This window comes from Cryptomeria japonica, chromosome 10 (assembly GCF_030272615.1).
Source record: "Cryptomeria japonica chromosome 10, Sugi_1.0, whole genome shotgun sequence".
In the NCBI taxonomy this organism is placed as follows: domain Eukaryota; kingdom Viridiplantae; phylum Streptophyta; class Pinopsida; order Cupressales; family Cupressaceae; genus Cryptomeria; species Cryptomeria japonica.
Window position 1 is genome coordinate 645,247,757 of NC_081414.1, and position 24,676 is coordinate 645,272,432.

Consider the following 24,676-nt stretch of genomic DNA (forward strand, 5'->3'; position numbering starts at 1 on the left):
AATCACACCTTTGAGAAATTTGAATCTTGCTTGGTCACGATAAAAAAGTATACCTATTACCAAAATTTTGCACATGCCAAATTTTGGTGCCCTAATGAAGCCTTGCATTCATTCATTCTAAAAAGATCAAATCATGAACTAGAAAGAAATGCACTATTTTTTCTAACTTGTTTGCTTCATGTGCAGATACAAGAAAGTAAGACAACATGTGGGTTAAAATGTGGCTCCCACGAGGGTTGAGCTCAGCATGCTGTAGATCACAGAAAAATCTATGTTGTAGATCACATAAACATCTATGCTCCATTGCAGATGAAATTGCGTGGCTATTAAAACCTTAAGGCTAAACGAAACTCAGCAAAATGCAATCGGCCTGTGTAAAGTTTTACTTGGGCACCAAAGAGGGTTTTAAAAGGCCTTAGAGTTTCCAAGTGGTTTTCAGTTGCCAGGCAGGAGGACCTTTCATACCACATTGGCCGCACGGAGGGAGTTTATCATATTTAAATATAAAGTCACATATAACTATAGTGTCAAAGCTTATGGGCTTTTGGCAAGAAGAGGCAGCTCATGGCCTAGTGGATACCGTGTGCACGCATCTCAAGGTGTCCTAATTTTGTGACTAGTTGGCGGGAAGAGGTTAAAGGTTGAGCAAGTTGAAGAAAGATCAACGGTGATCGCAGAGATCTAACGGCTGTCGCTATGTCGCAATGAAAAGATGCACACCGGATTATCGCCGCGACTTGGCGATTAATGATGTGGCAGAACAAAGAGTAAAGATAGACCATCAGATCAAGAGAGATTGAACGACAGAGTGACATTTCGGGGCTATCCATGACTATCATTGTACCACGGTTATGAAGTGCCCAAAACGAATACCCTCGCAACAGGTGGCAGGCCAGGTGGTGCCAAGGTGGACTTTGAGCAAATCACAAGTTGACATGTGGTGACATGAGGCAAGACAGGTGGCGGCCCAGTGGCTAGTGACATGGCACGAATGGGCAACATCGAGCAGATCTTGGCCACGATGAGTCCTGAAAGAGTTTCACCGAAGGCTCAGTTTCATCGACATAATAATATCGATGAAACCTTAAGTTCGATGAGACTGGTAAACGACTCGCCGAGAGAGTAGTTTGGCCGAAAGAAAGAGATCCGACAAAGCAGGACACGTGGCAGCCTGACAGACAGGTGGTTCCTAGGCAGATCTCATGAGCCAATCAGAGGGTGACACACGTTGACACGTGACACAAGAGAGAAGATCAGCCGAGGTTAAAGGTCGAGCAAGTTCAAGAAAGATCAACGGTAATCTGAAGGATCTAAGGGCCATCGCTATACCGCTATAGAAAGAAGCTCGCCAGTTATCATAGTGATTTGGTGACTAAGCACGTGCAGAAAAGGTAAAGGAAAGGTGAACGGCTAAGAGATTAAAGATTGAGCAGTTTGAGGGCAGATCAATGACCGTCGCTATACTGCATGATGAAGGTGCTCAATAGTTATTCCCTGTGACTTGGCGATTGATGACATGGAAGTAGAGGTGGCCATCCAGGTGGACTTAGAATGAATAAGGATGCGCCACATGGTAGAGAGAAGATGAAGAACCATGGGAAGACCAAGAGTAAAGATCGAGCATATTGATCACATCCAACGGTCAGGCAAAGATTAGACGGTGGTTGCCAAGGTGCCAATGAAAGATGCACACTAGGTTATCGATGCAACTTGGCAACAAGGTGGGTCCAGTCCAGATGGCGGTCCAGATGGAAGACAAAGTGGACCTGCAAGCAAATCAAAGGCTGACACGTGGCAAAAGTCTATAGATGAGCGGATGTCTAAGTCATCCTTGAACTTGAACTGGTTCAAATTGGTTCAAGGCTTCAAAATGGTTCAATTGTTAAAAGTTTAGTGGTTCACCGGTTCAAAGTGGATCACCGTTTCTAAATGGTTCAATAGTTCAAAGTTCATTAGTATCGCTTGTTCCCGTGGGCCCTGGAAGATAAAAGCAAACAAGCAGACTAAAAGGCAAGCAGGTTCCTAACAGATCAACAACCGTTGCTATACCGCAAGATAAAAATGCTCGATGGATAATCATAGCGACTTGGTGACAAACGGTGGGACTCGCTAAGAAGTAAACAAAAAAGTTTGATGCAAGCGACCATAGTCAATGAAGGTGATCCAGTTATTGGCAAATAATATTAAATTGCACGGTGGACTCAGAACTGGTTGTTACAACGATGAAAAGCCCGCCAAGCAGGGATATGAATTTCTGCATGAAAGATTAATGCAAATGCTTATTGATTGTTAGAACATGCAAATGTTACCTACCTTTAGAAATCTCACGAAACAAAGAGATGCATTTTTTCAACCATTTTTAACAGAAGCTTCAACATAGAGAACACATGCAAATTTTTAAACAGGAGGTTTATTTTTTCAGTGGTGAGACTGGCAATTCCACATTTAGTAATGAGGCTTTCTCTTCATGCAGGATTAGTGGCAGTCTTTTTGAGCAGAAAGATTATTATTTTATAATATTATGCTTGAGTTTTTATGCCATTTTGGGGCAGATTCGCCCAAGGATTTTCTCATGCAATCACTTTCGGGTTTTGAAGGGGATTCATTATGATTTCTATATATTCCTTCTCTCCTCCTTTTTTCTCTCTGGTTCTTTCTTTTTTGCATACACACTTTTGCAAAAAAGCATTGTAGCTCAATAGTATTTGAGTTTTGTAACAACAACACTCCTTTATTTTTCAATAATATAGCAACATATTTCCTTCTTGGCACTTCTTGTATTATCTAGTGAATGAATGATTTGATGATTTCCTATGATTTTTATCCTCTAATTTATCTCATTCAGTCAATTTGTGGTGCAAAGAGATACATGTTAGTTGCAGGTTCTAGTTTGTGGTAGTTGATTTTAATTGCTTGAAGTTGTGAAAACTTGTTGTTTTTCTTCATGCATGCATTGAATTCATCCCTTTCTAGGAAATATTTATGCATCTACATGTTCAGTTGAGTTGTGAAGTAATCAAGGTTATTTGTTGAAGGTTTTGTGAGTTAAGCAGGTTGCAGATCTTAGATAAGATATTTGGTGCATCACCTTCATTAGAATAGATTTTTATTACATTCAAAGCTTTCTATCCCTTTTTATCCCTTTTCTTATCAATAGTATTTACAACAGATTCACCAAACAGGAAGCCGACCTGATCTTCGGAGATTCACCTTCACTTTGAGCAACCCACAGGCTCGAAGGTGTTTCCATGTTTCACAAGATTGCTTGTTTTCGAACTTAGCATCACGGGTGCAATCCTCAATGACAACAATACCATCATCCTCATAAATTAAATTAACTGATTAAACTATCCATTCAATTTTTATTAATTATGTAGAAGGCATTTCCTTATTTGAAAAAAAATGAGCTATTTTGAGTGATCAATACCTGAGAGTGGTCCTCAACTATGCAAGATGACTGCAACATGTACAACCATAGGATCATTTTTCCTTAGTTTTTTCATTACGACATGGAAAAAATGGTGCAATGAGAATTGCCAGTTTTTTCGTAAAGTGCATTCCTTGCAAACTTATGGCTTCACTTGTTGAGGAAAGCCCATAAAGGTCAGACAATAATTTTCTCACTTCACATGCCGATAAAGATGAGATTTTATTACTCATGTTTAGTGTCTTCACACGATTCTATATAATTTTAAAGCAACGAAGGACTATTCAATTAATTTTTTTTTATTTTTAAAATTTTAAAAGTGACATATATACATGAAAGGCAACTTAACCCATCTTGAATACTTGGTAGAGAAAATGAAATGAGGACAAAACCCTTTTAGCATTTCACATGTATTTTTTTTATTAAGGGAATCTACTTAAAACATCACAATCTTGTTTTGCCCAACTCATTCACAAATTAATAAGTAGACTTATAACAGATATAAATAATAATAAATATAAAATATTTCAATAATGTTAATATTTGACTTTACAAATTTTTAAACATTATTTTTAATTCTTAAGATTTTAATAACTATTATATAATAAATATAATAAATATAATAAATAAACAATAAATTATATGCTTAAAATTATCTTTTTTTTCTATTAACAATAAATCCACCTTTTAGATGAACAAGCTGGTGATGGATTCTTAATGTCTTTTGAGAAATCACGAATGACAACTTTCGATTCATGACTTGACATTTATTGGGTGAGAGTTGTAAAAGGTTAGGGATTTTGTTAACAAACAATCTATACCACGGGATTCAATCTTTGCAATTAAAGATGTTGGCATGTTGCAATGTGATAGCTTAAAAATGAGATTGTATGACCAAATATTTTAGCTGTGAACATTGAATTTACTCTAGGTGTTCGAGCATAATAGAAGAAGGTAAAATGGCGTTCATCTTTGGAACAAACTGCACTTGCTTAGAGGAGACTAGTGAAGAACAATGTATGTTCCTGTTCATGTGTGTGAATGATAGGGTCATGAAGGCTATTTGCCTAGTGGTGGGAGGCAGTTTTGGAGGGTAGGCTCATGTCCATGACGAGTTGGTATACAAATATATCTTCTCACCTATCATTCAAATGTTGGGTTCCAGAGAGTGGCGTCGTCGAATTGGTAGCCATTTGGTAGTGGAATATAACCGACCCACTATTTCTAGAGCCCTTGATGGGATTGAGGAAGGCACAGAAACATAATATCTTGTTGGTACCTTTAACATGGAAAAGAAAGGAATGAAAGAAAATATGTAGACTACCTGGTCTACTTTCAAGTCTTGTGTGGAATGGGATGATTTTTTTGCTTTGATTCAATTCATGGAAGTGACTCTTGATTTGTTCTCTTAGGTGGAATTCAATAGGGTATTAGACTATGATGTCAGGATTAGTTTCTTTCCACATCATTTTCTTTAATGTAATGTAACTTTTTGTGATTAATAAAATGATAGCTACCCCCCAATGGTAATGCTTATCCAAAAACTAAATAAATTATAACTAGTTGATATATATATATATATATATGAAATTTTAATAATAAGATTGTTTAACATTCTAAATATATATAGGTCGATAATTGCAAGTTTTTAATAAATATATTTATTTTTAAATAATAATAATAATTTTTCATATATAGATAAAAAATAATAATTATGAATTGAATTTTTATTTTTTATTTTTTTTAGTTTAAAATTTTAGTTTTAACAATTTTAATATAGTTTATTTTTATTTTTAATAATTCTTAATATCTCCATCTCTCTCTCTCTCTCTCTCTCTCTCTCTCTCCCTATCTCTCTCTATATTTATATCTCCTTCTACCTCCGTCTATCTCTCTACCTATTTGTCTCCTTCTTCCTCTATCATTCTTTTTTCATCTCTACTTCTATCTTCCTCTCTTCCCTTTTGTCTCTAGAAATGTCTCCCTCTCTCTATCAATCCATCTATATCGCCCTCTTCCTAGACCTCAATATCTATATCTCTTTGCCTCTATATCTTTATCTCTCAATTTCTTCTTCCACCTCTCCATCTATCTCAATGGTTATCTCTCTATCTCTATCCCTATTAATCACTTTTGATCTCTATTTGTATCTTTATATATTCCCATCTCTCTCCCTCTCTATATATTTATCTCTTCCATCTCTATATATCCCTCTCTTTTGTCTCTCTTTATCTCTTCCATATCCATCTCTATTTTTCTATCTTCCTCTTTTTCTCTATCTCCTTACCCTTGAACCCTAAACCCATAACCCTAACTCTCCCTCTCTCCCTATTGCAAACAAAAAATGATCCTACATTGGTAATGGAGCGTGATTATCTTCTTGATATAGAGGTTTTTTTAGTCGTGTTTAGATCCCTATAAATAGATGCATCACTGATTTAAAGCTTTCCTTTCTCCATTAAGACATTTGTTACACAAATTATATCTATACTAAATGGCCTATCAATTGACCTCATGTATTGCTCAAATATGCACAAAAAAAAATAGACCATAATTTTTGTACACCAAGATGAGATTGCTAGTATAACAAATTTAATAAATATGGTTTTTAAAAAAAACCACAATTTTAAAAATTACTCCCACAGCTTTCCCATAACAAAACGGGTGTATTTTCGACTCTTACATTCATTTAAGTGATTAAAATGAATTACTAATTTGCAGGGAAGAGAATGCACACCGAGAAAGGTGAGAAATACGAACTAAATCAACGGTTTTCGTAATGGACGTCGATTAAACCTTCGTAAAACTCTGGAAGAAGTTCACAATGGCGTCAGTAGCTAGGATTTTATCAGCTAAAACCCCTCATAAAATTATTTCAGCAGCTGCAAAATGCCGTCTCCATTTATTGGAGACAACCAGGTACTTTAAAATAAGAGATAACTGTCAGTGTTTATTTTGGGGCAGAAAATGCCCCTTTTCATTAAATTGTCGTTGTCACTGCAACGATATCATTATAATTTTAAAAAACATTCCCATCTTGCCGCTATTGACAAGATGGATTTTATAAAATTCTGAAATTATTGAAGTGCTTGCGGTGTTTTTTTCAATTTGTAGGTTTCTTCTTGGAGGTTATTGTTTATGGGGTTGTTTTAAGGATAATATTCACCAATTGATTTGATTAAGGAAAAATTCTTCTTAAAATATTGGTCATTCCATTGAAGATTCTCCACATTCTCTATATATTTCTTTTCTTTAAGAATTTCCAAATTGTTTTATGAAATTCACAAAATCATGAATCTTCTGTGAGTAGTTACACCAGCCTTGTGTTTCTCCCCTTAACTATGAAATTCTTGTTTTTAACTTCTGTTCATCATTCATTACTATACTCAGAGCTACATTGAATTATTTTCGTTTACTTGTGGTCTTTTAATATGATTTCTTTCTTCTTTCTTTCTTATATATTTTCCTTAGATGCCATGTTGGAACTTGTACCTGACCTAAATCCCAAAAGGATCGTAACAAAAATGTACATAGTAACTACTTTCAACACAAACAAAACCATTAGGTGTTAGCCTAAAGCCCAAAATGATCCTAACACATATTTGACACGGCTATAATATTGTACTTGGTTCATTATATATTTTATATCTCAATTGTATTTTTTCCTAAAAATCTCAATCTCAACGTTACCAAATGCAAATGGTTTGAGATTTTCTTAACTGGCTTACCGATTCACAACTACACTTGATCTTGTACCCATGGTCTGGTAAATTTACCACTCTTTTAAAATTTAGAGCCACCCAGACACCGTTTAAAGTCACTCGCTGTTACATTTCTCAGTTTTTAGTTTCATTATTCCCTCTAAGTACTAGAAACTGTTTCTGCTATGCTGCCAACTAATATGCAGGTATATACATTTCTTTTCTCATTCAAGACATCTCCATAAACTGCTGGATAGGAACAGAGAAATTTTTGAAGTAGTCCAGCAAATTCTGAAATTTTTCCTGTAGTTTCTGCCGTCTTCTCATATGGTGGCTGTAGTGGATCTCAACTTTCTAAAAACTTACCTGCACTGCCTTTTAACTTTCTCAAAGTTTTCTAGAAGTATTCGCTTGTTTGAAAACTATTTTCTTTCATTTCCTGTTTCATGCCATTTCCTTAGGAAACCTATCCATAATTTTTCATTGTTTCTTGACTTAGCCAAGTCCACCTGAAGATTTCATATAAATATTGACAATGTTTTCAAGTATCCCTGTATATATTTCTTTTGAGCATGCTGGCAGGATTGAAGCATGTCACATTTTTAATAGTTGCTCAGCACGTTAGCACGTGAGTTTTAATGTTCTCTATTTATGTTGGATCAGCTTTGAAAAGAATGATTGTATTATTGTGAATTTACAATGTATATTTTTTGACTTACCAAACAGTAGAACCCAAAGCTTTGTTTTTTGATTAACAAATAGAGTGACAGGCTCGAATTCCTACACTATTATAAGGTGGCCCATAACTTGGATGAGTTTGTATGCTAATGATATATGGGTAAGTGAGATTGCAGAGTATTCAAAGTGGTTTACATTCATGAGTATGGAAGTCAGGTTCAACCATATTTTGTAATGAGGTGATCCATATCTCACACCTGAGACAGCAATAAGACACCCACAGTCTCACCTCCTCTCAATTGAAGGTGGTGCATGGTCTCAGTTCCAAATCCTATGCCAGAAACATATAAAGGCTTATGATTAGTTGTATGCCGACATAACATTATTTTTGAACAGGAGATCACCTATTTTATATTAAGATCAGTTCAGATTCAAGAAGTATGCACACTATAGAATGTATGCATGAAAACAATTCTCTGTTTGGATGCAACATGTAAGGTTTGTATTTTATTTTCTGTGCAATTGACAAATAAAGCTTCCAAACAGTAACATTATAGCTCGAAGGCTGAAATATAGATTTTCCTGTATGTAGCAATTAAAGATTATAGTAATGATGATCCTATTGTGCATTTGTGATAATTAGGTTTTTGCAACTAGTCCTACAACGTTTTATACTTCAAATTCTGAATTGATACATCATGCAGTTTGTGCTTTCAATATCAATATTTGTTGGTCATAATTGTCTCAGATACTAATCCAAGGCTTAAGCACATGAATATTTAAACTTGTTAGAGTGAGGTTTATGTTATGTGAATCTGGTTGTATTAGCAGCACTGTTTTTGTTGTCAATATGAAACCAAAAAATCTGCATTTTGAGAACCTTTTAAATGTTGAAAATCAAAATCAAATTTATTGTGTAAATTTGTGTCAAAATTCTGTATCAGAGTGGAAGAATATTTAAATAGATTTGGATAAAAGAGAAATTCTGATTTTTGATGCTCATATAATCACTGTTGAGTAACCAAGTTAAAGTAGGGAAAGAGATTTTTCTATTTGCAGGTTTAAACAGAAATCATTAAGAGTCATGGCCTATGCTTTCTCAAAGCAGACTTCTCAAGAAGTGGATAGATTGACTTTGGACTGGACAGGGACTTCTTGCAGCAACCTACATGTGGAGCGGTCCACAATTTCACAGGCTTCTCAGCTTTGAATAGAGGAGTTGTGACTTGTGCACATTTCTATGTAGCTTCACCCCTGCATCGTGCAAGCTATGAGTTGGAGGAGCCTATGGTACACTTCACGATCTGTATGTCTTTATCTTCCCATACTTTGTCACAGATTCAAAGTGTTAGGTTCATGAGCAATCGTGTGGTGAAAGTGGATGTAAGGAATGGTATTGCAAGGTTTGACATAGGTGAACCAGACAACAAAAATAAGTCTAAACAACACAACAAAGAGATATCAGAAAAAAGAATTCGAAAACAGAAAAAGAAAGAGAAAAAGTCCAAAAAAGCAAAGAAAAGTGAGCTTAGGTTTTACCGGTTGAAGGCAAGAAAGAAGTTGAAATCATCAAATCCTGAAGTCAGAATTAAATACAAGCTTGAAAAGGTAATATTTACTTTTTCATACACTTTTAAATGATTTTATGGAAGCAACAGATGATTATATCTTTAGAAATTGTAAAATACATACTCTTGTGGTTTTTTTATTTGGGAATGATTTCATGGGATACATTTATCATGAGTGTAGACTACAAGATACTTGTTATTATGGACGTTTACCTTTCATAATCTTATCAAGTTATCAGGCTGTTTTAATTTCATGTTTAAAATGCCCAGATGTCATGTAGTAATGAGGTGTGTGGTATGCTATCAATTTATGTTGGAAGAAATGTCTTAAATTCTAGAATCTATTTCAAGGCAATAATTGTGCCTCTTAAAATTGCTTTTTTTTTCTGGAGAAATTATTAGCACAAGACTTAGATTAGAATGTTGAGTATCAAGAGATATTGCTCAAGATGGAAGACTTCTTTGTGATGATCTACAAAGCATGCAAGTAGCTGAGGTGGCATCTAATCATCATCAACCAATCAAATCATGACAAGTCAATATGTCCAAGTTCAGTGTACCTAGCTCATCAACATTCACACACATGGAGGGCACTAAGTTCAATATACCTAGACTCATTTTTCATTGGTCCAAATTCACCTAAAAGGATGTGTAATTAAAGCAATGTAATGATCTCATTGGTCGAGGAAATTAATTGTAACTAACCCTAATTAGGGTTTTATTGTTAAATCTTGGCCATTGATTTGAAAATTAATCAAAGCCATTCATTTGTAATGGAAGAGCTATAAAAGGCTTTGTCTTCTCATTTGTAAAGATTAATAGATAATAGTGGATAGCCTTAGAAAGTAGAAGTAGAGTAGGAGAAGGAAAGAAGAAATTGTTGCCAAGACTATGTTGACATCAATATGTAAGTTTCATTGAAGTTATGGTGGTTCTTTGTGTTGTGTTCTACATTTTGCATGGTTTCTTGTTACTTTTTAGTTAGTTGAAGTTCATTGATCTTAATGGAGCGATGTGATGCTAGATGATAAATTCCTTGGTTAAAACTTTTTGTGGTTTGCTGATTGTAAGCTATAGTGCAAAGTTAGCATGAACCTCATTATTGAAATAGTTTAATTGTGAATGTTTTATTTGAATTGTGCCAGCATTGGGTATTTGAATGAATGGTTTGCAGTATGAAAATCTTTGATTACCTTTGGAGATTGCACCAGAGTTGTGTATTTATTGTTATCATGACGAAGTGGAGATTGGTTTGAAGGAGTTTGTCTGTCAAAGCATTATCCATTATTATCATTGTCCTTAGGTGTTAGCATAGATTAGTCTCTCTAAACCCTTTACCTTTTGCCTTTTGTTTGAGTTCGAGTTAATGTAGGAAGAAAGCATCACTAAATTGCTACATCAGTTGATCATGTTCTTGCTGTGATTCACAAGTGTAAGTCCCTTTGTGATACTAGTATGATCACATCATTCACTGAGACTATCCAATTGCATGTGAAGACCTGACTATAAAAACCTTGGGGTTATCTTATTTGATCACATTGTTCTTGAAAAGCACACAAAAAATACTCAGAGGGTGGGAGGGGTGAATCAGTATTTTAAACTTTTAAATGCACAAAACCAGATAAAACATAGAGAGAGCAAACATCAAGATGCAAACACCAGATTTCACGTGGAAAACCCTTTGGGGTAAAAAACCACATCACATAATAGCTTTCATTAACAAATGGGCACCAACCCAAATTACAAAAGTGAGCACCAATTCATTGAGAGCATCTACTCCCTTTGAAGCACCAACTTCAAACTGCTGAAGCACCTACTCCAATCCTTTTATACTCAGAAATTGCTGAAACTTGTAGAAAGATCTTCACATTTTACAATCAATGTGTAATGAACCTTGCTGTACCTGCCTTGCCTTCCACAGATTAAGATCTGATTCGTGACTCCAAAGGTTTGATTTTGGGCAATAAGTCTGATCTAGGGTTCCCTGCAACATTATAGACATTGCAATACAGATATATCAGCAATAATAGTAAATTAGTTACATAACTGTTACATGAAAACAGGCCCATTCAGGACGTTGGGGACGCTCCAGGACGACTGGCTACCCATCCAAACACATCCCATCTCTTAGGGCTCATAGGGTTACCTGAAGATGGGACCAGCGCACCCCCGGCTGGGACCCCATATTCCAAATGTGCTGACAAACAGAAAACAGTAGGAAGATAACATATGTCTACAGGGACAAAAATTAATGATTCGAGAAAATGTGTTACTTGGCCATGTTGACGTGTATTTTGTACACAGTCATACACAGAATAAAATACCTAAAGGCATCTTATCCTCTCTTGAGAAAATAGTCTCTAACTGCTGAAGATTCGCGTAAAGGATCAGTTAGGTAGACTCCAAGGTTCTTTGATGTAGGGTCTCTACGTGTGGACAAGCTCCAGTGGTATGATGTGATTTGCTGGGATCACAAGGGGACTTACATGTGATGATTGAACTTCTGATCTGCTTTGCTGGGACACAGGCTCTGACTAACTTAGAATAAAAAAAAGGAAAAAAGGATAAGGGCGAAAAGAGGATCTAATCCTAATACTAAGAATGTAGGAGCAATGATTTGATTTTTGATGAAACTCTAACTAGGTCTTGTTTTGACATCAATGGAACATCTACACAAGACTAGTGCGATCTTCTAAGGGGAGCTTTATGATGTTCAAATTATCACCGCAGGCATGGATACCATCCAAGTTGATGCATATCAATGAAGAGGCAACAAATTGAAATTGAGCTTAGGCTGAATGATTCCAGTTGACTACGCAAGGCAAGTCTGCAATCAACAAACTGCTAGTAGTATGGATGTACGAATTCCACCATCAATCAATCACATTTCCTCCATTCATCTAATCATCTACCATCTAAGATTGAAGACTCAACAAGAAACCATGCAAATTGCAAGAAAAACGACATATTTCACCATTACTTCAATGAAAATGGAGTTTGTTTACAATCAATGGCAACAATTTCTTGCCTTGTCCTCCTATTCTACTCTAATTGCTATTCTATCAACTATATTCTAACTCTTCCAACTATTTACAACTCTCTCTAATCATCCTTTACAAATGAAATGTTTGGGCTTATATAGTGCCCACAATACAATTTGATGGCTTAGATCAATTCAAGATCAATGGTCAAGATTTTACAATGAAAACCCTAATTAGGGTTTGTTACAACCATTACATAACATTTAATGTTTGACCAATGATAAAATTGTATTGCTTGGACACATGTCCCTTTTAGAAAAATCGACCAATGGATAGCCGGGGTAGGTACATCGGAGTTTGTGCCACCTTCCATGAGTTAAGTACATTGAATCTGGACATGCTGAGATGGAACACACTGACTGGAGAAATGATGACTAGGACGCCACCTCATCTAACACTTGTAACTTGGTAGATATTCATCTTGATGTTTGTTGAGAAACTTGCTTTAATTAATTCCTCTGGATCTATTTTGCTTCTTCAACGAGCCCTTGTTCTAACTCCTTGCGTCCTTGATGTGCAGGAAGATGATGTACCTCGCCTTGGAACGCTGGATTGAAAAAGGTCGCCCATGTCCTGGCCAAGACCGTCCCGGCGAAGACCGTCCTGGCGAAGACCGTCCTGGCGAAGACCGTCCTGGATCCGGCTTGATTTTCCTTGAAGAGACCTCCATTTGATGCCTACACAACATTTCAAAATTAGTAACATGATTTTGCAATACATAACATAAATTAGAGAGCAAATTTTTAGGAAACCTAATGATAAGCCCTTTATTAATCATTTCCTAAAAACGATTGAGCTAAGGCAAAACAAAATTTCAAAATTTAAGGCTATGACGATCAAAATTCAAAATCAAAACAATAAATTCATATCGCCATACCTCAGTAGAGAGCTAACTCTAGAATGCAAAATAAATAAAATCGCCTAGGCAAAATTGATATTCGATAGTCTTGATGTGATCTTCAAAAGAACGTTCCTCATATCAACTTCGCCACCCCTCAAGTCTTGGACGTGATCTCTAATGCCTTGGCAAATTCGCTCAAATGGAAACTTTTAGATTCGCACCACCTTGGATATATTAGCGCCACCTTGGATGATATTCGCACTTCTTCAAATACACTTCGCACTATCTTCGTTTTCCTCAATTCGCATGTAGAAGGATAAAATAATGATGTGAAAATAATAGTTTTCACCCCCCTATATATAGCGCTTGCACCTCAATTCATCCCCTTAGGCCGACTTGGAAAAATATAACAATTTCAAACGATTTTTAAATGATTTTTAATAAATAACAAAGGCCGACCTTCATAAAATAAACTCAAGCGCTCCATTTTTATTGCAAACAATAATTAATTAATTAAATTTCCTTGTTTATTAATTAATAAATTCGATTTTTTTTTTTTTTTACAAGGCAAAAATAATTAATTAATGTTTTGCGCAAATTTTAAATGCCATTTTAATTGAATTTTCAAAGATTATCGATTTTTAGCATTTAAAATAAATTCAAAAATGTTTGTTTGAATGCCAAATTGTGAAGGTGAAAGATACATACCTCATCGCCCTGGTCCCTTGGAGAGGGACAGGAGCGATCCATCAATTTTGTCCTAATTCTTGCAATTTTGACGTTCAAAGTTCTCATCTCCACGTTGATTTTGCGATGTTTGTTGGGTCCTTCAAGCTTGAATGTCTTTCTTGTGCGAACAAGTGCATCTCATGACCATTATCGCCCTGGTCCCTTGGAGAGGGACAGGAGCGATCTCCATGCTTTCTCCTTGATTTTGCATCTTCGATCTCCAATTTTCCTTGTGAGGGACAAACAATGTTATTCCTTCATTCCACTTTCGTTTCACTTGAATTCAACGAGGCGTATTTGATGTTAGGAGGAATATCGCCCTTGTCCCTTGGAGAGGGACAGGAGCGATCCTGAAGCTCTAGCCAAAACGTGTCATCTTTCATCCTTGGTTCCTCGTTCATTGCCTCTTAAAGGACGTCCTTGACCTTAGCTATCCTTGCATTGTCTTGATTCTGTCGGAACATGAGTGTTTTAGTAAAAATCGCCTTGGTCCTTGTCCAAAGGACAGGAGCGATATGAGTTCCTTAGCTTAATTGATAGCATTTGGACGTTCCAAACTTTGATATATCACTTTCAAAAGACGCCTTGGACCTCTTGCGACCTTGGAAAACCTTGACCTCACGTGATTTTTGCATGAATTGGCCAATATAATAAACATCACTCTGGTCCCTTCCTGAGGGACAGGAGCGAACTTCATGATTTTGAGCTTGTCATTGCCTCGTTCAACTTGTCATCGCTATCATCGTGCAAAATAAAGTTCCTTGATCCTTCGTGATCACTTGATGCTTGATAAACTTTCAAATTTTATGCCTTTATGCAAATTTCGCTCTGGTCCCTTCCTAAGGGACATGAGCGAATTAAGATATTTGGTGCAAATCCTTCATCTTTGGCAATTTTTGATGCTTTGTGCTTGATGGAGATGCTTCGAAACGCCTTTGGTACCTTGTTCTTCGCCTTGGAGTGATTTGAATTTGAAGAAGGGGCAATATAATCATCATATCGCCCTGGTCCCTTGGAGAGGGACAGGAGCGATTTTGCTCTTGTGGACTTCATCACACTTTATCATCCTCGCAAATTATCTTCAACGGATCCGTTGTACCTCCTTTCATTCATCTATGCCTTGGAATTCACTGTAACTTGGCAAGAAATTTGTCTAAGACAAAAATCGCTCTGGTCCCTTCCTGAGGGACAGGAGCGAACTTGGACATTTTGGTCCCTTGTTGGCGTTTCATAATCTTCAATTTGTCTTAAACGCGTTCATCTCGCCTCCTTTCTTGCCTTCAAACATAAAACTTGCTTGGTCTTTGCCTAGATCGTACCTTATGAAGAATTTCGCTTTGGTCCTTCAGTGAGGGACAGGAGCGAATTTGACCCTCTAGGCAAAAACTTCATCATTTCGTTGTTTTTGATCAAGTCTGGATGCTCTATCATGCTCATTTCGTCCTTCACCATGCCTTTGATGTCTTGATTCGTCCAAACAAGGTGAGGAATGGCTCAACTAAGTATTTTCGCTCTGGTCCCTTGGTGAGGGACACGAGCGATTCGCCTTGGTCCCTTGGAGAGGGGCAGGAGCGCTTTTCGCTCTGGACCCTTGGAGAAGGACACGAGCGAAATTTGACTTTTCGCACTCTCTATCAGGATACACGAGCGATTCGCCTTGGTCCCTTGGAGAGGGGCAGGAGCGCTTTTCGCTCTGGACCCTTGGAGAAGGACACGAGCGTAATTTGACTTTTCGCACTCTCTATCAGGATAATTTTTATGGAATATAACATTTAAGTATAAGAAAGAACTTTAAGTTATATTCCATATATACTTTCAGGATGTTTGAGAGTGGTTTCAGACCTCCAGGAGTTATATTGCAAAATCTAGTTTTTGGAGGTTTTTTCAGTTTCCAGACTTAGTCAAATTTCAGGATCAGGACATTCCAGACTTAGCCAAATTTCAGGATCAGGACCTTACTCAAGCCGGACTTGTTATCCTGTTGATCTCCCCGACAGCGCTTCAAGTTATATTCATTTGATAAAATGCACCTCTTTGGACCTTTTCACATCGTCAAGACGTTAAAATCTTGCAAGGACAAAGCAAAATTGGATTTGTAGCTTCGGTCCTTCACTGAGGGACAGGAGCGATTTTTCCCCTGGAGGCATTTCTGTGCTCATGAAAATCTTCAATTTATATTCAATGGAAAGATCTCGCCTTTCTCCATCATTTCCAATTCGTAATTCATCTTGACCCTGCAGGAATAGTAAAATATTTGAAAACGAGCTCCCGTCCTTCACTGAGGGACAGGAGCGATTTTGCTCCTACAGGCCAAAATAACATGATTTTACACATTTTAACACTTCACAAGGCGAAAACAAATCATTAGAGATGCCTAGGATCAAAAGTCAAAAATGTCAAAATTTGGTCAAAAATATTCAATTGGACAAAAATTCACATTTCATCTTCAACACTTAGACAAATTTAAGCTCTGCATTCAAAATTCCAATTGAAAATAGACCATTCTGGCGAATTCATTTCATTCAAAATTTGCATTCTAGAAAAGGAAACTCAAAAAGCTCCCAAAACCGACTGGATTTTGGTCCGAAAAGACGGTAATTAAAACCCTAAGGCTTGACCCTAAATCCAGACAACTAACAAACTAACAAAACCCTAAAAACGAAAGCAAAAAACGAGCGAAAAACAAGCAAAAAGAGGGGGTCCCCATTTGCGATGGGGCGATGTGTGAAAACGTCACAACAGGCCATTATTTATTCATCCTGTTAATTGGATAGTTGATTAATGACATCTGGTTTAATTTCAGAATACATGACTGTTATCATTCTTTCTTTAATTTGTAAGTATTGCTTGTGAATTATTTTTTTATCTTTTCTGTCGATTCTTAGAGTACCTCTTTACGACTTATACCTGAACCCGACATTGCGGGTTGTATTATCTGACAGGGAAGATATCCTTCGGCGTGTTATAGGTTTGATTAATTTATGTGGCAAGAATGTTCATTTATTGATCCAAATTTGTGATTGATTAGCGATTAATCTATTCAATTACTTTGATTATGTTTATTCCCATTGATGCAGAGATGAGTTACAGAAAATCAGATTGAATTTAATTTGCATATTTAAACACATTTAATGAACGATAACACATGGATGCTCTGCGATACCCAGATGGACTGGCTTGGGAATGCACTAGACTGCCGGCGATGGGGAGGGGGTGCTCTATACGACTAGGCGCTGGTTCTTCATCGCTGGGAAGAACCAGCGACTCTCCCTCCACATTGTACCAACTTGATACATTCACAGGTTATCCTGTGGGTGGTTTAAGCATTGTAATGAAACGAAATTACTATTATGGTGGAGTAACATAGTTACCTGTTTGCGGATTCTCCTTGCTATTTTTCCCTTGTCACCTCCTTCCCCCGTGCTTCCCTTGGTGTGCGTGGTTTATACCTTATAAAACCACGCGACCCCCCCTTGGAAGCATGTGTCTTTCCTAGAGATGACTTGGAGATGATCGCATCCTTTCCTTAATGATATTAGTTAAGGTATAAACACATTTTAATCGGCTAATATAATTTTATTAATTTGAATATTTGGAAAATATACATATATGTACAAATCTCATACAGCTATACTTCTAATGATTCTGCTGTCTATACGGGGATATAACACAATGACTCTATCATATTCACGTATGCAGATCCATTGAATATCTCTCAAAATAAGCTCCTCTTTATAATGCTAGACTTCTTAGAAACAATGCTCAATCCTTCTTTGTGTTGCTCTCAGCACAAACATATCCTCCTTTTTTGCACCTCTTCACAAGCTTAGGCGTCTTTCATTGAGCACATACATCCTTTTCAAAACTTTCCTCATACATCTACGATCACAAACTAGAACGATACATAAACTTTTCAGCACGTCTACATTCAAAACACTCAGAATTTATTGGCAGAAAAATTACGAATCAAAGAATAAAACTGCAAGCTTAGAAATAGTCAAAAAATGTGAGATATAAAAAGATCTCACACCACTATCTGATAGCACCGTAAAAATAGAATCCATGAAGTCTGCAATATGTCTAATACCCATGTTCTCCAATAAATATCAGAAAAATGATAGTCCAAAAATAATCCCTATAATATCCACGATGATAGGCAAAAAGGAAGTCGTCTTATTACCACAACAGCAGTAACCCACATTCTCCAATAAATTTTGTTTGATTCATAAATGCAAAAGAAAAGCATTACTAAGGCTCGAAGCAGCCCCACTCTCTCACACTGTCACACACAAAAAAATCGCTTCAAATTAACAACACCAAACATAAATTCTGACATTGTTGACAACGTATTAAGTTCACTGCCATTTTCCAAAGACTATTGCAGCCCATATTAATCGACTTGCCTCTTCAAACGATGACATGGCAAATAATTAATCTGTCTTGGCAAGAGAAGCTGACAGCAAGAAGGTGACTTGGACAAGCAGCCAGCTCAAGCTGACAACCACATAGCTCAAACACACAGCCAGGTAGCTCAACCAAGCAACCAAGTAGCTCAACCAAATAATTGCTAGACAACCTTGATCAAGTAGCTTAACCAAATAATTGCTAGACAAGCTTGATCAACCTTTGACATCAATGACAACATATTCAACAGTTTTAGCATATAAGGTTTTTTTGTTCAAGAGAGGATAGGATACTTGGTATTTTACTCTATGTTCAAAGTGCATGAAAAACACATCAACATGCCCCAGAAGTCCATCCTTTCTAAGCCCAAAGGCAGTACCCTTGTACCCCTTTGGCCCCATGGGACTCCCGAGTCTTATACCATGAGGTGACGTACATAGAAGATGACCCCATTGCCGCTCTCCTACTTGTAATTCTCCAATTTCCACTACCACGGCCAGTATTATGCATGTGTTCTACATATAATAATCAGACATAATCAACAGCATATCATCAATCAGTAATGATCAGATACTAATAATATTCACTATGCTATGTAAGCAGTGATAATCAGCGATGCATTATCAATCAACAGTGTGCAGATATATATGCTGTATTTACCATGCCATGTATAGAGAATTCACACCAAACGTCAGTATTGAATCACACTACAGTATATTTCAATATCTTATGAAATACTCGATCAGATTCATTCGATTATTCATATGTGAGTAGTTATGCACACAGTTACCTCATATCGCCTACCACAAGAATTACTGTTTCATACCAATTCACTAGTTTAATGCTTAATGGCTGCATGCCTGAATCTGGCTCACTTGTATCAGATCTGCAACTTATCAGTATATAGGTCTGTTATAGATCATCTTCTAGAATTGCTCATATATCTTCTCAAGATCTGCCCATATTTCTTCTTAGGAACTGCTTATAAAATTGGATAACAATAACTTCAGGTCTGCTTTGTGTCTGCTAATGAATGGAAGTGAATTCCCTTGAAAACTGCCCATTCACCTCTTGCTTTATACCTGATCTCACATACACCTTTACCAAAGGACGTGGCTCCTCCAAAGATGGGCGACTCCTTGAAGAGGGGTTGGCCCTTGCATATAAATATATATTTATTTTGTAATTTAAATCACAAGGAGGGCCCAAAACTCCAAGGGTCGGCCCACCCTATTTTGCCTAGGTCGGCCCTTAAACAGTCACAAGCAATTTTCCTTTATTATATTATTTTTATTAGCAATCGCTGTTAGTAGTATAGTCGGCCTTAACCTCCTTCTGCCCTAGTTGGCTCTTTACCCTGCCTTGCATCGCCCAGGTCTATGTATTTAATGTTGTGTTTGATTTGTTGATAGCCGTGATTAGGGTTTCAGACGTGGGGGGGTGAGGGAGTGGACGCCTGGCATGACACTTTCTCTGCATTTTGTGATTGTAACTCCATGGATTTAATACTTTTTTCATTGTTTTTTCTCCCAACATAGTCATATTTCTCCTTTGCCCTTCATGTCACACTCCTTCCTAAAAGTCTGCTTTTTTTGTGGTCCCTACTTCTCTACATGTTTTTACTACCAGCCTTAAATTCATTTCAGTTTCATTTATTCCCTTAATTTCCAGCTCATTTTTCACACTGCTGCAAACTTTCTCTTATTTTTTGCTTTTTAACTTCACTTCTTGTTACCTTTGTTATTCGATTCATCTTTCACTGTGTGTTTCTCTGTAACTAGCATGTTCTAAAATATCCTCTTTCTGATATGTCTTTGTCCAATATCTTTCTATTTGAATATCTTTAATTCATATCTGTTCCTCCATCCATTGCACTTTTCATGAGTTTGACATATTTTTGGTCACTATGCATGCCCTCTCTTTGTTTTAGTTGATTTATTATGTTGTATTTTCTTTACTTTGTGATTTTCTGGGTGTTATGTTGGCCTTGTCTAATGGTTGATAACCTTTTAAAAAATAAATTCTCAATAGAATAGCATAGTTGTCGCTCATATCTCCCAATATGTTACCTTTGGAATAATGACATACCAAAATTAGAATAACATATGTGATGTTTTGTCCAATGAGTTGTGGTGTAATGACAAATGGGAGCTTTCATTAGAGTGTGGCAGATTTTAATAACTCACTTGAGTGGCTGTGCATCATGTGCCTTTCATCTATTGCATTTATTGCAGATTTGTTTTGGTTTTCTTGCCCGTAAGGGTGTTCTTGCTATATAATGGTGTTTTCTGGTCTAAGCGTGATGCATGATGTCAATACTTTTTAAGGAACCTACGAAGTTTGTCCCAAAAATGTTTCATGAGGTAAGAATTTTGATTCTCTATTGAATGTTATTCTTGTTGTTTTGGACTTTGATAATGCATGCAAATGGCTAGAGAAGCCTACTTTGTTGGAAGAATCCCTTTCGGAAGCATGCTAAAAGGCTAGGTTAATATCACATGGGTCCATCATGGGGTTTAAGCTGGATGCAGCTCACAGCTTAACAAGGGTTTCTTTCTATAATGTTTTGTGGAAGCTAACCATGTAGATGTTGTCCTTTGAGGCAAGGTCCATGCTTTGTTTGTAGCTTATTGCTTGTATTTTCCCTAAGGACTTGGGATTTGGTAGTGTTTGACTAGTAGGCTCTTAAGGTGTGTAATGTCCCCCTTTATATGGCCTAGAAATATAATTAAATAATTAAAATAATGTTTCAACTATTCAATAAGGTCATTAATCCCTAAGTTTTAAGTGACCACTTTCATGTCAGTGGAAAATTATAAGAAGCAACTTTATTATTTCTCGAGTTAAAAGTTTAAAATTAAAAAGAAAGGAAAATATGTAAAAGAGAGGGAAATATGAAGAGAGAGGGAAGCTGAAAAGAGAATTTGAAGAGTTTCTCAAAAGGGCTATACAGGAGCATTGAGAGGCTCATGGGAGTCATGTTGAGTTTAGTCTTTTTGTTTTATAGAAAACCTTGTGGTTTTGGAGTTTGGGTTTGATCTAGCTTAGCCTCTGGAGGACAAAAACCCTCTTGGGAAGATTAGTTCTGGTGGTGAATCTATCCACCCTAGCTGATAGTTGGAGAGAAAATCTAGGTTTCTCACTAGAATTCAAAGGTTGAGGTTCGAAATTTAGGAAGTCTTCTTTGAAGACAAATTTTAAGAATATTGAGCAATTCTTTAGAATAAGGTTTTATTCAGAGGAGTTGTCCTCGATTGGCACTAAAGACAATTAAAAAAGGAAATCACACTAATTGAAGATGGCTTGATGGTCTCCCAATGTAAACCTGCTGCCAGATATCAACCCCATAAGCTTCTCTCAGCTGTTTGAATAGCCATTTGGGTCACTACTAGAAGACAAGGAGACGTATACCATTGAAGTCGTTAAAAAATTGCCCATGATTTGCATACATGGAATCCATGTACTTAAGATATCCTTCAAATATGCTTTGTTGTTCACTTGGCTAATATAAGTCTTTCGTAAATTATTGTAGCAAACCCTTGCATCATTGACTTTGTGTAAAATGCAGGACACATGATGATTAAAATAATTATTGGTCAAATCAATAAGTTTTTTCTTCCCTTCCTCCCTTGCGACTGTCTCTACATTTTGGCTTTGCTTGAGCTTCTCTTTCAAATTCACAATTCTCAACATGAATGTATCCCTATCTTGTTGGGATATATTTCTTGAACTGATCTAAGGAGTTGTAGGTTTTGATACAATGCTTTGAGGGGAAGGAATCAGTGACCTTATCCTATTATACTCCTATAGCAGCTTAATATGATCACTCTGCAATTTATCAAAATCCATTTGCAACTTCTTTGTAGCGGCCTCACTAAATAGTGTTATGCTAGTTACCAAAGATGTTGCATGAAGAGTAGTTGTATCGTTCAATTTCCTAACAATCAGATTTCCTGTAAGCTCATTTATGTCTCTAGCTATTTGGGGTTTGTTGTTTTCAAGAGCTATTGCCCATATAGCCAAGGTTTCAAATTTGGCACTGAAACCTCATCCAAAATATAACTCTTTACCCTCATCTTCAGAGGCAAAAATATTTTCATTATTATTTTGCTTCCTTATGGTATACAAAGCTATACCAGATGCTATGTCCCACCTTGCTAGGAGTAAACATCCACTTTCTTTAACCAGTCTCCTCCTCTCCTCTAGGTTGATCTTATTAGCATCAAAATCAATTTCCTTCAGGATCTTCTGAGTTATCTCCATCTTTTCTTTTCTAGTGTCCCCTTTTTCTTTATTCATTTTCTGTAGAAAGACTATTAACTTGGTTTTCTCCAACTTCCTCAATGATTGGGTAGTCGACCAGAGGTTGCACTACCTCTTCTTGCAGTAACCCCACTTGAGGAATTTCACCTCATTTACCTTTAGGTTCCACTTCTTTCTCTTCTGTTGATGTGTGTTTTATGCACATAACATTCAGAATAAAATACCAAAGTACTTTACTCTCTCTTGAACAAAATCACCTTAGATGCTAAGGATAAGATCAACTAAAATGATTCCAAGGTTTCTACAGTCAGGTCTTGACGAGTGGGTAACTCAATGGTCGATGTGAATTGCTGTTTTCACTTGGGGACATACACAATTGTTTGAATCAACTTTACTTATCATGAATGTGGAATGGGTGTGCTGATAACTTAGGATATGGCAATGTAATTTTGGACTTAATTCTAACAATACTTACTAAAAAAATGACAAAAGGGAATAGGGTTCAGGAAATCTATTCTAAGCCTAGGAATGTAGGAAATGATGAACAAATTTAGTGGAATCAAACTAGGCAAGGTCTCACCATCAAATCGAACAGATTTTGACACAAGCTTAGTGCAATCATCTAAGGAGTATCTCATAGATATTCAAATTACTACCATCAAGCATTGAAAACATCCAAGTTGATGCATAACAATGGATATGTAATAATCGAAGTTAAGTTTGCATAAATTTCTAGTTGACCACGCAAGGCGCACTTACAATCAGCAAGAGGCTAGTGGTATGGATTCATAGATTCCACACAACATTCAATCTAACAAACATGAAAGCAAATTCTAATCTAACTTGGAGGAATTGAGAACCTTGAATGCAAAACAACACTTGAAAAACAAAATCACCATCAAGTCGAACAATGATTTATGTTCAAAAGCTGCAATATATACCAACAATTCTACAAAATCTCTCTCTTACAAATGAGAGGCAATGAGGTACATATAGAGTCCATACAAAATGGATGGCCAAGATTCAAACAAAATCAAGGGCCAAGATCATGCCAACAAAGCCCTAAAGTTGCCCTAAACAGGGTTTACATAAAAAATGGAGCCACCAACATATGGCCCAATAGAAAGATACTTAGTCATCAAATAGGGAATCTTCTAGAAGATTCTGCCTTGCATCTCTCTCTCCTAGCATACTCCAAGAATCTAGCCAATACAGAATCTAACTCTTCCATGGAAATGCTGGGTAAGGTATCCTGCTGTAAATCAATCATGTCCAACGCATCTGAGCAAGCATCCAAGGTGTTCTCCCAACTTGGTGTGAGCTTCTGCGAATTATGAACATGAATCAACAAAGAGACCAAATCATCTATCTGACTCTTCTTCAAAGAGTCCAACTGATTGAAATACATGAATTTCATTTTGTCTCTCAATTCTGCTAAGTGTAAACCCACTAGCTTCACTGACATCAACCCCCAATAGTTCCTCAATTGAGGCCAAAATCTTCGGCTGAATATCATGAATTGATCCTTCCATTTGTGCACAACTTATTTGTGCGCTCTCATAAGTTGATTTCTTCATGGCTAATGAACAATACCAGCCATGGAAATCGTATCTATCTCCATTGTGCACAACATTCTCCCTGATCAATGTGGACTTAGGAATCTTCTTCAAAGCTCTGAGGCGTGGAATAGTCTTCTCCTGAATAGGTTAGAATTATTCCCAAACTCCCTCCAAATATTGTATTATGAATTAAAGCCCTGTTGTCTTGTCAAATGCCTGGACAAATTGAGTAAGGAAATCATCCACTTGTCTCTTTGTATTTTCAATCCATTTCTCCACCTTCGAGAGTGTATCTCTCACTGCTTCATAATGTGAATGTAGTCTATGATCAATTGCAATAGGGGAAATAAGTGTGGGATTCTCACGCTTTATCCTTGCAATATACTCTCTAAGTCTGATATTCTCTTCTTCGTACTTCTCTCTTTTCTCTATTTCTCTATCCAATCTCGTACTGATTGCCTTAAG

At 36.7% G+C, this 24,676-nt stretch overlaps 1 protein-coding gene across 3 annotated transcripts in view; it reads left to right on the forward strand.

Annotated features, from left to right (window-relative positions):
• Positions 1 to 6,130: 6,130 nt before the first annotated feature.
• The window catches only part of LOC131073385 (uncharacterized CRM domain-containing protein At3g25440, chloroplastic), a 123,094-nt gene continuing 104,548 nt past the window's right edge, over positions 6,131 to 24,676 (forward strand). The window contains exons 1-2 of one of the 3 annotated variants that reach the window (XM_059213060.1): positions 6,131 to 6,346; positions 8,955 to 9,414. In XM_059213060.1, coding sequence (XP_059069043.1) covers positions 6,252 to 6,346; positions 8,955 to 9,414 — 555 coding nt within the window. In that variant the 5' untranslated portion in view covers positions 6,131 to 6,251. Of the gene's footprint in view, positions 6,347 to 8,865; positions 9,415 to 24,676 lie in introns of all 3 variants that reach the window. The other 2 variants (XM_059213061.1, XM_059213062.1) reach the window with 2 other exon arrangements.